Genomic DNA, 12,552 nt, shown 5'->3' on the forward strand with positions numbered 1-12,552 from the left:
GCACACGTAGTACAGACAAGCAGCGGCACCCACACAAGAAGACTACATTAAGTAAGTACAAATAACAATATACACACATAAGAAAATATTACGTACATAAAATAATAATACGAATATTTGTGTATTACAGATAACACCTGTACAGTGTGAAAACAAGAACTAGCCGCTCCAGTACTTTGACATAGGGCGAGTAACCCTAAGAATTTTAAATTTAAAATTTAGAGAAAATTTTAAAAGGTTTTAAAAAAATCATAACTAAAGATTTTTAGAGTGCTACTACAAGAATATCAAATTTGACGTGTGCAACATAATCTACATACCAGACACATATCAACGATGTAGATGTTGATAATGTGACATTGTGTTTTTAAATGTTAAATTTTAGACTGGGTTCAGTGTGGCAGCAACGTTAAGAGTATACACCTGATGATGGCCGATAGAGGCCGAAACATGTAGTGTAGAAAGAACAAGATTAAAGACATATAATATATATTGTTTGCACTTGGGACGGAATATGTGTATGTATATAATTTAACACCTATTGTTCTAGTAGTTTCCGGAAAAAGTATTGATGCCCTCTGAGGATGATCCGTAGGGATCGGGAACATGTAAGGGTGATGAGTTTTCAAGTGATAAAACTTAAATAGTCACACTGGACGGTGTTATTTTTGTCTTTGTATTTAATATTGTTTTTGCTTAATTTGTAAATGTATATATTCAGTGTTGATAAGTATAATGTATTCTTTACTATAATGCCATATTAACGCGCCATTTTTATATTAAAAAATTAGTTCTGTAGAATATTAGACCAATCTGTACCATACGATTAGAGGCAGACAAAACACCGGTCATCTGAGTACTCACTGCTCCTCTTCCGGTCCACGGATCCTAGAAAGCTTGAGACTTACTAAGTGAAAATAAATTGATGCAGAATGGGTAGAATTCTGGGTTTATGTCACGTTGATGGATATAGCTGTTCCTTCAAAGCAGGGGAATTTTTGCCCGCTCAAAACTTCTGAGTTGAGTCGTTGTTTCAGATAGTTAACTGCTGAATGCAAGAGCCTTCACAGCTGCTGATCATTACTTCCCATTGGTCCTGCAGGAGTACTTAAGCGCAGACTGTCTTGCGTATAAACCCGCCGTCGGATGGATAATCTCCTGTTGAGCTTCCTCCTGCCTATAGTAATCAATTATGTACGTAGAGGATGAAGTCGAATGTGGTCTCGAACGCCCAAATGTTCGCATTGCGCACACGAATCCCGCTTGTGGCATTCATGTGTATTCATGTACTGTGTTGTCCGCTATCACTCTTGTCCGGTCGATCCCGCATCTAAATTTTTACTACCTCACTCACACCATGAAAGAGAGTCTTCCTTGAAGAGCTAATAGCCGATAACCTAGTCAAGGAATTCCCCGCCCTTTACGAAACACGAAGGTTCACGACTACGTTCGCGACAGCCTGCTTCTGGACCTTACCCCCAGATAATTCGAGTCCACACAGGGCATATATTTTTTTCTCTTGCTCCCACTTTGGAGAATACAGGGCCCAATTCTCAGTTTCTTGATCATTTTTTACAGTCTGTAGGACTCCTTGGACGGGTGATCAGCTTATCGCAAGGCCTCAACCTAAACACAGGAGAACACCAGAAAAATGCACATACACACCAAACATCCATGCCTTGAGTGGGATTCGAACGCACGATGCCAGCTTTCGAGCGAGTGAAGACAGTGCATGCCTTAGACCGCTCGGCTGCAGTGACCGGCAGTGTAGAAGAATAATATATAAGAATTCAGTTAGTACCTCACAGGAAACAGATCCGAATCCAAGGTTCCGGCTTCCGAGCGAAGACAGTGCATGCCTTAGACCGCTCGGCTGCAGTGACCGGCAGTGTAGAAGAATAATATATAAGAATTCAGTTAGTACCTCACAGGAAACAGATCCGAATCCAAGGTTCCGGCTTCCGAGCGAAGACAGTGCATGCCTTAGACCGCTCGGCTGCAGTGACCGGCAGTGTAGAAGAATAATATATAAGAATTCAGTTAGTACCTCACAGGAAACAGATCCGAATCCAAGGTTCCGGCTTCCGAGCGAAGACAGTGCATGCCTTAGACCGCTCGGCTACCGTGACTGGCACATCGGCATATACTATATCCATTTTAATGTAATCCTCTCATCTACATCTCTGTTTCCCAAGTGGTCTTTCCCTTTTACGTTTTTCTCGAAATAAAGAGTTTGTGTGCATTTCTCGACGTCGCTGTGCGTGCTACATACCCCACTTATCTCATTCTCCTTAATTTGGTCACCCCTCTCATCTATGTGCACGTATATACGTGTATATCAATCTGTTCTCGTTATATACTGATCTCTTGGGGCATGCGGTAGCGCAGTTGGTTGAGGCACTATGTTACAAGTCTGAAAGTCAATGGTTCGAGTCCCGATGAGGTGAATATTTTCATTTGACCTAATCCTTCCAGCCGCACTATGGCCCTGCTGTCGACTAAGCCTCTAACAGAAATGAGTACCAAGAATCTTCCTGGGGAGGGGGGGGGGTGTAAAAGACGGCGATCGCATAAGGCTGACAACCTTACCGCCATCTGTGAGTCGATTGTCTAGAAAATGTGGGAGCCTCGACGTCTCACAACCCTATGGGCATTCACGGCCTGTTACAGGGAAAGCTTTACCTTTTACATTTTTTTCCATATATTAATCTTTAGTCTAATCTGAGGTACCAAGTTTCACACCCAAACAAAGAAACAGGTATAATTACAGCACTATATATTTAATATTTGCATAGTTAAATGGCAGAGTGGAAGATAAATGGTTGTGACCTAATTTGTAGAAAGCATTCCCAGAATTTAATATGTTTCCATTTGCTGCTGAATGTAATTTTGATATGTTGTTGTTCCCTTTATGTTATAGTCTTTCCTTGTCTGTATCAGTGTAAGATCTACTGCCACTGGGTCAATACCCAATTTCAGTAAAATAATAATAATAATAATAATAATAATAATAATAATAATAATAACAATTTACAAATATCTCAGTTCTACCAAATTTAAGGATGGTTTATTAGGTACCTTTGTGTAAAGATTTGATCCTGCATGTTGGAAATAAGATATGAATCAAATTTCTAAAGGACTAAATTGTATCAGAATTAAATTTATATCTGATCAGGCCATGATAACATAAGTAGTCTTATTAAACGTCAGTCTTAGCCGATGTATGTGTGAGATTGTGATTGTTCATACATAATGGTGTTTCTCGAAGAGACAACTGGATGCAATTACACGGAGTAGCTACAGTTGATGCATCCAAACCTGTGCTGAAAACAGACATAATTAAAAGCGTGGGCACCATAGGGCGGTCACAAAGAAAGAGCACCTACCAATCCTTACCTGTGTTAATCTTCTTGTGCATCTGCCTGATAGGAGACGGTTATCAAAATATGCTGAATCCGTTCGGTGGTCTGAGGAGCCTGCAAGGTAGCAGTATGTAAGTAACTGCAAACAGGATCCAGTTTTATGGTCATATATTTAGAATTGAACAATTAGAATGGTTGCACATGTAGCATGAATGGAGAGGATGCGAAATGCATGCAAATATTTGGTTTGAAAACTTGAAGAAAAGCCACTACTCCAGAGACATAGGCCTAGAAAGAAAGATATTAAAATGATTTCGAAAGAAATAGAATCGGCTTGAAGTTGATCCTAACCACCGCCCCTTAATAATATGGTAAGAATCTTCGGGTTCAATGAAAGGCGGGAAAATTTTGACCAGGTAAGCGATAGCTAGCTTCTCAATGTCTCTTCTCCACGGATTGTCTTGGTGACGCTAACCATTCGCTGCAGTGCCGAGCGTGAAGTCGCACATTGTAGTTACTCCTAATTGTTCGCTACCTGTCAGGATGTATTCACTCGTAATTAAGTCTGCCTGTGGATCTGAGCTGCTCTGCCTTGACTTGTTGGCGGGGCGTGACGTTTAAGTAATCCTCTGTAAGGAGACGGCGAGGATCTACATATTAATTATTATAATCAGCAGCGACAACATTATCATAGTCTTCTCATCCGAACAGCAGAGTAACAGCTCCATGGTACACGGTTGTCACTGAGCAGCTGATGCTTTCCAGTTGATCAAGGAATTCTCTCCCTGCATAGAGCCAGAATATTCATAACGGCCCACCATTACACCCCATCTTGCACCAGTTACAGCCAGAACTCACCTTAACATTATATTTCTCTAAGATTAATTTTAATTTTATCTTCCTGTAGGTGGCACGCGGTAGCGTAGTTGATTGAGGCACTATGCTACAAGCCGGAAGGTCGCGGGATCAATCCCAATGAGGTCATTGATTTTTTTTTTCAATTTACCTAATCCTTCCAGCCGCACTATGGCCCTGGGGTCGACTCAGCCTCTAACAGAAATGAGTACCAGGAATATTATTGGAATGTTCTTGGGGGTAAAGGACGGCCGGTGCGTAGGGCTGACAAACTTACCGCCATCTATGAGCCGATTGTCTACAAAATGTGGGAACCTCAACATCTCACAAACCTATGGGCCTCCAAGGCCTGTTACAAGGATAACTTTATATATATATTTTTTCTTTTTTGTTTTTTTTTTTACTTTTAGCTTCCTGTAGGCTTACACTAATGTCATCTGACCGAAATTCTGTATGCATTTGTAACTTCGTCCATACTGTCTATGTGTCATAATCGTCTCAACACTATTGCCCTTATCTTAATGTTTTATGACACAATTTATGACACTTTGTTGTCCGATTCATACTGAAAGTGATCCCCAAAGTGCTCCATTCCGGCATCAGCTGGATACTCGTTTTATCCTACAGCCTGAAAAAGTCCATAACCATTTCTTCATAAATAAAAATAAAACCAGTGGCCTTAGTCCTCAAGCAAACTATACCGATCGAGCGACCGCCGCTTGTCGGCGATGTTAGTGCCAACTTTAGTGGATAGAGGGTGTCACATGGTCAGCGCAACGAATTCCCACGGCTGTTAATTTCGGTTTTCTACACCGGAGTCGCTATTTCGTTTAAATAGCTCCTCAGTTATCCTCACGAGGCTGAGTGGGCCCCGTTCCAGACCCACTACTTCTAAAAAAATGTGGTAGCTCCAGGAATCGAACCCGGACCTCTGGATCTGTAGCCAGGAACTCCGACGACTAGACCACAGAGATGGTCCATTTTCAGGCAACAGGTCTTTTAAAGGAATCTATTGCACTGTGCACTTGGTGAAATTGTATTCATTAAGGCACGCTGTTATTATCATTATTATTAATGTCCTTGAATTCTAATGTTGTAGGATGATTTTAAAGGATAATTTTCTTTTATATTGCGGCTGTTTTGTGTCCCATTGGGTGTGCCTCTCGCTTACTTACTCGTATGTGTAGCTAGTGTTGCTTTGTGTTTCTTTGAGAAGGAATTAATATTGTTTAATTAATATTGTTGCATTACGGACGGGAAACAAGACTATAAGTCACACATCAACGCAACAGGATGCTGAAATGTTGTAGGAATTAAGTTATGCCTGGGAACTTCATAATAACCAAGATACAACAGAAGCCTAGCCAGAACACTGTTGGAGAATTATGTACAGACGAACTCGTAAAGACAGTCATGCTTCATTCCAGACATAACATGCGTTGAAGAATACTATCTTCGGGATACAACGCAGTGTAGTCCGTGAAAATAAACCAACGTTTCAGAGGAATATTTTCACGCTGATTTATTTCTCTGCTTATTCTTCTACTCTGAAATTCGAGGCGATATTTTCCTTCGAAACGTCGGCTTACTTTCAACGGACTAACCGGCATTGTATTCCAGAAGATAATATTCTTAATAACGACAGCTGTAAGAACTTCAAATCCTACATAACATGCGTTGTTGCAAACCTTATCACACTACATGTAGGACTGCACAGCCGTGCAATATTTTTCATGTTCCTAAATGTTCTCCATATTAAAGAATGTCATGTTCTACTTTTTTTTGTTGCATGATGGGTCATTTTTGAAGAAAATATGATAAACTAATGTCTAAGTTGCCGGTCACGGTAGCCGAGCGGTCTAAGGCATGTACTGTCTCCGCTCGCTTGGAAACTGGGATCGTGGATTCGAATCCCACTCAGGGCATGGATGTTTAGTTTGTGTGTGTGCGTTTTTCTGTGTTTGTATACAGATAGAGGCCTTGCGACGAGCTGATCACCCTCCCAAGGAGTCCTACCGAATGTGTAAGATCTAGAAAAACGGAAGTGAAACGGAGAGTTTCATGGAGGTAGGCCTAGGCCCACGGGCTGTAGTGCCAAGGAAAAAAAAATGTAAAGTAAAGTAAAGTAGGCATTAGGCATGTATAAGCTATATTGATTGAAATACTTTTTGTCAGTAACTTACATTTCACTTTTAAGTGTCTCAATGATGAGTTTTCTCAGAATATGTTAGAATAGTTTCACAGATGAAATATGTAGACGAACTGACGGCAAGACACGCTCTACCGGTTATGCGTTCCTTTATGAAGTTGTGCAAATACAGTAAATCCGGAAACTACAAACCAGTACCGTTCAGCCGTGTTTCGCCTAACTACTTATCAGATGCAATGAACACGGAATGTGTTGCGTGATTCTTTGTTACTGTATCTCCCTAGATAATTTGTACGTCTGTTCAACGACTTTAACTAACTGCAGAGTTTCTTTAATACTGAATTAGTGAAAGGATTTTAACATGAGGTGATAGGTCAAGAATTTCTGAGGAAACAAGTATGAAATGTCTCTTACCTTTCAGATATTTTCTCTCGACTTTTGATTGGAAATTTTCCAGGTTGGATTGTTGTTGTAGCGACAAAAGCTAATAGGAATAGTGCAAAATATTTCACATCGCTGTTGTCTACTAGATGGTGCGAAAACATTTGCCGGTCGAAGTCTAGATTTCTAGCTCGTCTGCTGTGTGCTGCACAGTATATTAGACTGTTAAAAAACACGGCAATTCGAGCTGCACATCTCGGCCTTCAAATGAGACATTGGAGAAGTCTCTTGAGGAAGACTTTTTCTCCTTTGGCGCTACAGCACCAATTTGGGCCTTGGTCTACCTAAATGAAACTCACCGATTCACTTCGGTTTTCTAGATCTTAGAAATTCGGTAGGACTCCTTGGGCGGGTGATCAGCTCGTCGCAAGGCCTCTTCCTGCGCGCGCGCACGCACAAGCACACAAACACTAAACGTCCATGCCCTGAATGGGAATCGAACCTCCGAGCGAGCGAAGGCAGTGCATGCCTTGACTCTTGGCTACCGTGACCGGCAGAAGAAGGTTTTTTTTTTTCTTGGCACTACAGCCCCAATGGTCCTAGGCCTATCTCCATGAACTTCTCCTTTCACTTCGGTTTTTCTAGATCTTACACATATGGTAGGACTCCTTGGGCGGGTGATCAGCTCGTCCCAAGGCCTCTACCTGTAGACAAACAGAAAAACGAACACAAACATCCATGCCTTCCCGGCATCCAAGCGAGCGAAGACAGTACATGCCTTAGACCGCTCGGCTACCGTGACCGGCAGTGTATAAGAATAATATATAAGAATTCAGTTCGTACCTCACAGGAAACAGATCCGAACTCTCGATCCCGGCTTCCGAGCGAGCGAAGACAGTGAATGCCTTAGACCGCTCGGCTACCGTGACTGGCAGTGTATAAGAATAATATATAAGAATTCAGTTCGTACCTCACAGGAAACAGATTCGAACCCACGATCCCGACTTCCGAGCGAGCGAAGACAGTACATGCCTTAGACCGCTGGGCTACCGTGACCGGGAGAAGAAGGTTTACGTGTAATAATTTTAATTGTAGTCCAGTAATCTCTGATCCACAGTGGAACTTCTCTAAAAGACCACCCATATTCAAAAACCAACACTTAAATGGCCATATCTGTGTGGCATGGATTGCATTTTAAGACAACTTCATATTCAGAGAACACCCCTATCAGCGACCAGTGACCATGCTTGGTCTTCACAAAACTCCCTCGAAGAAGATCATCTCACAACGAGAATACCCGTTGACGGGCCTGTGGGCTCACCAGTGCCGTGAAAAATAATGCACTCTACATACTATATCTGTCACAACCCCTCCCCTACAATCGATTTGTCACTTAATGACTTGATACTATTTTTAACTAGGCGCAGGATAGCGCTGAGAACATAGACGTAAATAGTCAGAAGTCAAAACTGTAACATCCTTTACATGGCACTCCTTTTAAAACTAGTATGTAGTACATACATGTATATGCATGTCCATATATGCTTTTATTTAATTATGAACACTTAACCGAGTTTACATACTGCATCTACTAATCATGTCAAATATTCCTGAGAGCATCATATTGGTGTAATACATTTGTTACTTGGGGCACGCGGTAGCGTAGTTGGTTGAGGCACTATTCTTCAAGCCGGAAGATCGCTGGTTCGAGTCCCGATGAGCTGGACTATTTCAGGCGACCTGATCCTTCCAACCGCACTATGACCCTGGTGTCGACTCAGCCTCTAACAAAAATTAGTACCAGGAATCTTTCAGGGGGTTAAAGGCGGCCGGCGTGTAAGGCTGACAACCTTACCGCCATCTGTGAGCCGACGGTCTGGAAAACGTGGGAGCCTCGACGTCTCACAACCCTATGGGCCTTTCACGGCCTGTTACAGGGATAGCTTTATCTTTACAGTTGTTCTGTAATATATATATATATATATAGTGTTTACTGTACTATACTACCCAAATTCTCACCCATCCCCCAACCCATCCACCCCCTATTCAGAGACCTCCCCTATGTGCGGACAGTCGGTATCATCTTTGAAAATTTTCGATTGTGCTTCTACAGTTTTTCTCAGACAGATTATCTGCGTCTAAGGAGAAACGCTGGAAATTTCAGATTCAATCCGGCATGCGCCTGCGTGTTGTGTGCCACTATGTACAGATCGTGGTCATGTGTACACACTGTAGAGCACGTGTGCACATTACCTGTCACGCGCACAGTATTGGTTGCAAATATTAGGACAGCGGTTATCGAATTGTTTCTGCCAGCAGAAAGCGGTTTGCGTTGCAGTAAGTTTTCCATTTTATAATTTGAGAACTATAGTTTATACATTATCACTGGAGCGGAAGTGATTTCGCTCTTGCGGAAATTTTATTCTGATTGACATTTACAGAGTGAGCTTGCTGTAAGCAGTAATTGCGCAGTGGACTAAATGACAACTGAATACAGAGTGTGTCTATTAGCAGCTACGCCATTTTGTCGTTCCCCACACACCCGACCCTTCAGAATTCATTTTGTAAACTGCAATGGTAGCTAGCACTTCCTTGTTTCCTTCTTACACGACGCATTAAGATAGTAACTTCTGTTTTACTCCTATTTCTAAACATATTATATTCCGAGGCTTTTTGAACATTTTCGTAACAAGATTATTTTTACGGTGAGTAGTAAGTCCCACGCCCAACCCCCAATCTGGACAAGGAGGATGAGGTCGCCAGGGAATGTAGCACAAATGAGGAAGAGAGGAATGCATATAGGATATTGGTTGGAAAGGCAGAAGGAAAGACACGACTGGGAAGATCAAGGCGTAGGTAAATGGACAATATTAAAATGGATCTTAGCGAGATAGAATGGGATGGTATGGACTGGATTGATCTGACTCAGGATAGGGACCTGTGGAGGGCTCTTGTGAACGCGGTAATGAACCTTCAGGGTTCCATAAAATGCTTGAAAGTTCTTGAGTAGCTGCACAATTGGCAGCTTCTCAAGAAGGGCTCAGCTCAATGAGTGTGAGTGATTATCTTTATGTATCCTAGAGTCTGTCTACCATGTGGCATATGTACGCTTAAACCACGGCCTGCGGACATAAACCAGCAAAGAATTTTAATGCCAATCTCGGAGATGTTCATATATTATAAATAACAGTCTCCTCTAATTTTATTGAAAGCAATATTGACAAACTGTTCTGCTTGCAGTACATGAGCAGTAACTAAGGGAATGATTGGGTAAATGAACGACTGGCTGGCTGAATGAATAAATAAGTAGGTTGAGAATATACCGACTCTGAGATTTCTTTATATTTATATACTCTTTTCATTTACTAAATGTAAATTATGGTGGGCGAAATCGAGAATACGAGTGCTCTTCCCATATTCGGTCTAACGCCTCTCGCGAGGACACCAATCACAATTTAGAATGGCATGTGCCAATTAAGTATTGTCACGCCTCGTAGGTGACACGATAAGAAATTAATGGATTCCGGATTAGACGAAGCTGTTTATTGGATAAATCGTTTACAGTTACAGTTAGAATCACTGAAATAGCGTCTTCCAGATGATGTGACCTGACTACTGTTTAGTCTTCTGGTTCTTAGCTAAGTTGGTTTCTTCTGCTCTTACCTGTTCTCACTTTTCCTCTGGTCTGACCTCCGCCCTGGTCTCCTCTGGTCTCTTATCTTATACAGTCGGACTGACTGGAAGACACGTTCTTGAAGGATTTCGTTTCTCGTATTAGCTAGTGTATCTGTAGCTGGTCTATTCATTGCCGCTGGAACGTGTTTCCATCTTTAGTGAAGACGTTGATTTTATCTCTAGCGTATTTGTTGTTGCGGGAACAACGCTTATTGAACCGTTGCCTGGCAATGGACGTCTCTGTTCTGTTCCGGCAGTGTTTACCGAGTGTTGCTCAGAAATTGTCTATTGCAGCTTGTAATCTCGGCCACAAGTTTTTAACAAGCCGTTGTCTAGTAATGGACTCCCGCTCAGATATTCTGGCGTATAGGCGGCACGCCACGCTATTAATGGTGCTGTGTTTATGCCTTCTAGTTTATGTTTAAAGTGGTTTCAGACGTATCTTATAAATGGCTAGTTCAGTTAGTATGGTTACTATAATGTAGTTCATACAGTCAGAGGAGTTAATATATATATATNAACATTTCGTTTTCATCCAGGCGACTATGCCTTGAGGGCATCTTAAATTCACATTTCATCGAACATTTCTTTCGTGTCTTTCAGACGGCAGTTCAAAGCGGAAGGAAGCAGTGAACCATAGCGGACATTCACCTTTTCATCATTGCTAGTCCAGTAACATGACTGGAGTCTGCGCACTTCTTGCTGAATGCCTGTGAGTAAGGAAACTAATCCGATGTACTCGTAATTAATTAGACTCGAGGATATGAATCGGGCTACAAAACGAGCGATTTTTTTTTTTAAATTAGCGATATTTCAGAAGCTCTCTCTGTCCCCATCATCAGCGTCTGGTGTCAAAGTTGGCAAGATTTGTGCATCTGACACAAGTGATAGCCCGAAGAAATGTTGTCAACTTTGCCTGTCGTGAAATCTACAGGTCTTAGATAATTCTACATCTATTTACTTTCAGGTTATTCCCCTGCTGGTGTTCGTGGAGTAGTCAGAGCAGGAAGGTTACGAAATATTCAGTTAGAATGAATAAAACAAGAAATGCTGCACAAATATCATGGGAAACCTTCTGACAAACTGCACCCGGACAATAGACAAATATATGAAAATATAGTATTCAGATTATTCCGTTTAAGCAGTCCTGTCAGAATTACTGACTTTTGGACTTTGTCCATCATCAGGTATTCTAGAAACTAGAGAACATACCATTTCGGAAGCTGAATCTGTTTCCATCTTCATGTGAATGGGGAGACACTCTGTTGGGTCCCTTAGAGAAGCTAACTTCAGTGACTCCAGTAAATGTTGCTATGTTTATGTCTTCTGGCTTCAGACGTGTTCATTTTGTAGATAGTTTTCGTCCTCATATGAAGGGAAAGACATACTCTCTGGGTTCCCCGAGAAAGAGCTAACCCCAATCACTGGCAGTAATTGAGGTTAGCTCTTTCTAAGGAACTCAACAAAGTAAGTGTCCCCCCGCCCCCATCACCTACGGTTGGAAACAGATCCAGTTTCCGAAAAACTTTGTGTTCTCTAGTTTTTAGGATACCGGACGATTGACAGTCGAAAAACCCTTCAGTTCTGATTGTTACATATCATCGTGAGAACCCTTCAGAATCTACACGCAGTCCTGTGTCATGAGAATGAGGCCTGGATGCAGGTGGTTCAGGGTCGTACCCAGTGGTCTATCAGTGAAGATGAACCTCTAGATTGTGTTACTGGGGGTATTAGTCCGTTTGCCAGTCAGTACGTTTGTTGATTAGACAGTTTATCAGCCAATCAGCTATATCAGATCTATGTTGCTGCTAATTCCGCTGTCTTACTATTTCATGTACGTTTACTTCTTGCCCAGTATTTTCTGGCCCATTAATGAATTACCTCACTGTTCTGTGCTTTGCCATTAGCGTATGCGACAAGCTAATTTCAGCCATTGTCCATGTCATTACTTCTCCTGACGGCACACTTTACAGAGTGTTTCTCGTCCGGTGTTTCGCGGACCAATTCCGGCCCGCTGTTTAATTTATGTCAGTCCGTGAATTCCTCTTATTTTACATTAGGGATTTTTTCCTTTCAGCGGCGGCTAAATAATTTCGTGCTGTATATTACCGCTCTCCCTTCTCTCTCTCT

At 41.8% G+C, this 12,552-nt stretch overlaps 1 protein-coding gene across 1 annotated transcript in view; it reads left to right on the forward strand.

The window, feature by feature from the left end:
- Positions 1 to 12,552, forward strand: part of LOC117283090 — a 495,561-nt gene that overhangs the window by 108,491 nt on the left and 374,518 nt on the right. Inside the window, exon 2 of the mRNA XM_033755453.1 lies at positions 11,026 to 11,134. Coding sequence (XP_033611344.1) covers positions 11,100 to 11,134 — 35 coding nt within the window. The 5' untranslated portion in view covers positions 11,026 to 11,099. The remainder of the gene's footprint in view (positions 1 to 11,025; positions 11,135 to 12,552) is intronic.

This window comes from Cryptotermes secundus, unplaced genomic scaffold (genome assembly GCF_002891405.2).
Source record: "Cryptotermes secundus unplaced genomic scaffold, Csec_1.0 scaffold328, whole genome shotgun sequence".
NCBI lineage: Eukaryota > Metazoa > Arthropoda > Insecta > Blattodea > Kalotermitidae > Cryptotermes > Cryptotermes secundus.